At 51.9% G+C, this 2,084-nt stretch overlaps 1 protein-coding gene across 1 annotated transcript in view; it reads right to left on the bottom strand.

Annotated features, from left to right (window-relative positions):
• SARAF (store-operated calcium entry associated regulatory factor) overlaps positions 1-1,937 on the bottom strand; it is a 10,576-nt gene extending 8,639 nt beyond the window's left edge. Inside the window, exons 1-2 of the mRNA XM_026082104.1 lie at positions 1,651-1,937; positions 1,268-1,443 (exon numbers count right to left, since the gene is read on the bottom strand). Coding sequence (XP_025937889.1) covers positions 1,268-1,443; positions 1,651-1,891 — 417 coding nt within the window. The 5' untranslated portion in view covers positions 1,892-1,937. The remainder of the gene's footprint in view (positions 1-1,267; positions 1,444-1,650) is intronic.
• Positions 1,938-2,084: the final 147 nt, after the last annotated feature.

Below are 2,084 nucleotides of genomic sequence, written 5' to 3'. Positions count from 1 at the left end.
AAAAAAAAAAGAGAGAAACAAAATACAAAATAAAAAAAAAAGAGAGAAACAAAATACAAAATATCACCTGCTTCTTGGAAGAYGAAAATACCTGTCTGCGTCACCAAATATGCTATGAAATAAGGCAGTAACTATCAACAAATCAYTTAAAAGGCCATAGGCTAAGGAATTTCTGAGCATTCTTATTTTGAAAATAACTAGAAATTCGAAATTAACTAGGAATATTTTTAAAAAGCCTAAAAGTTAAAAGAATCTGATCRTTCAGAACACAGAAGAGTTGTAACCCTGAAATTTTTTTGCACTGAACAGGTTTTTCAAACATTCCTTTAGCATTACCAACGCTTCTAAAAATAACCCGTACACTGTGCAACAGCGACTTAATAAACGCCTGTCTCATGCAGCCTGGGTAGCAGTACTAAGGAGATCCTATGGAAGTCTGAAACCCAATGCATATGATTACACTTATATCCAGAAGGAAATAAAAGGAAATTGTGATACACACCCATAGGCATTTGCATGCAACTCATTTAACAATCAAACTACAATTCTGCAATGGAATTTACACGGATTCTTCAGTCTCGTATTTCCTTGAAGTATCTGGACTTAAGTATCATCTCTATCCATAAGTGGTATAGATTTTGAAAAAAAAAAAAATAAAATAGTTTCTAAATTAATAACTCAGGATAGCAGTAGGCATTGTCAATTCAGATCTGACTGTATTTTTACAATACTGTGTTAGTTTTAACAAGCAACTTCAGCTTTGATTCCCGATTAGTCTATTGGCAGGAGCATARGTAATAGCTATCAAAGCAGAAATATTTTTCTATTTCTTGAAACACCTGGCATAAATACTTAACCTGCGAGACAAAATCATCGAAGTTTGAACTTTATTTGGCTTTAAAAGTAYGGCTGAAGCAATGCAAAACTCTGTAGACCTTTTTATTCCACACCTATTGGGAAGCCATTTATCTATACCAAAGCAAGAGCATCYTCAGGGGCTTACATGAGTTTCACTGTATAAACTCGAACGATGGTCTAAAAACCATTGAAGGCTTGTTACGTAGTGTTTTTTGGTTAAGCCTTCAGAAGCGTTTCAGAGATATACCTCAAAAATCATTTGGAAAGACTTCAGCATTCAGGCTGAACCTCGCTTATCAAAGATCCTTTAACAGGAGCGAAGCCGCACTGGCACCTCAGCCCTTGCTGCTCTTTTCCYGTTCAGAAGCCGCGAGGGCTGCCGGACGCGGGCTCCGTTCGGCGCCGTTACCTGCACGTCGTGGCCGTCCCAGCCTCTGTTGTAGCACTGCACAACCTCGGGGGCCGCGGCGCAGCCGGCAGCGCCGCCCGCGCACTGCAGCTGCGGGACGGCCGCCGTTCGCCGGGAGGCCGTGTACTGCCCGCGGCGGAGGGTGAGCGCCTGGACCTCCCTCAGCAGGACCCTGCCTGAAACGGGAGGCACCGAGAGGAGCACGGTGAGCGCGCGCTCCCGGCAGCCGCACCGGCGGCGCGCAGTCCCCTTCCCCCCCCACCCCCCAGCGGGCCGCCATTAGCCCAGCAGGCCCCGGCRCCCCGTTGCCATGGCGACGCCGGGCGCGGCAGTTGGGATGGCGACTGGCGGAGCGGGAKCGCGCCCGGCCCCAGCGGCCTTACCCGGCTGCTCCCAGCACTGCGCGGGGCCCGCCGCGGCGCAGAGGAGGAGCAGGAGGAGCGCGGAGCTGCCGGCAGCGGCRGCGCGCACCCAGCCCGCSGCCGCCATGACACCGCTACGGTGAGTCAACCTTCCCCCTCCGGCACCGCCCCTTCCGGCCGGAAGGGGTGGTGGCTTGGAACAGCTGCGGCTAAGCTCCGCCCCACCAGCGAGCAGAGCCAATGGAAAGCGCGTAAGTGGCATTTATGGCCCCGCTCCTTGCGGGAGAAGCCGCATTACTCCGAGTAGCTGCGCGAGCGTTTCCGTAGGCGGGGCCCRGGTGGGGGAGGCGGGACGTCACGTGACCGGAGCGGGCCGCGGAAAGCGGGCTGCGCGCGCCTGCGCCTGCGCGCGRGCCGCCCGGAAGCGGCTCCTGGGCCGCCCGCGCACTTCCGGC

Source organism: Apteryx rowi, unplaced genomic scaffold, assembly GCF_003343035.1.
Source record: "Apteryx rowi isolate R43461 unplaced genomic scaffold, aptRow1 scaffold_567, whole genome shotgun sequence".
Lineage (NCBI taxonomy): Eukaryota > Metazoa > Chordata > Aves > Apterygiformes > Apterygidae > Apteryx > Apteryx rowi.
The sequence above is the reverse complement of the archived record's forward strand: the minus strand, read 5'-3'. Positions and strand labels throughout refer to the sequence as shown.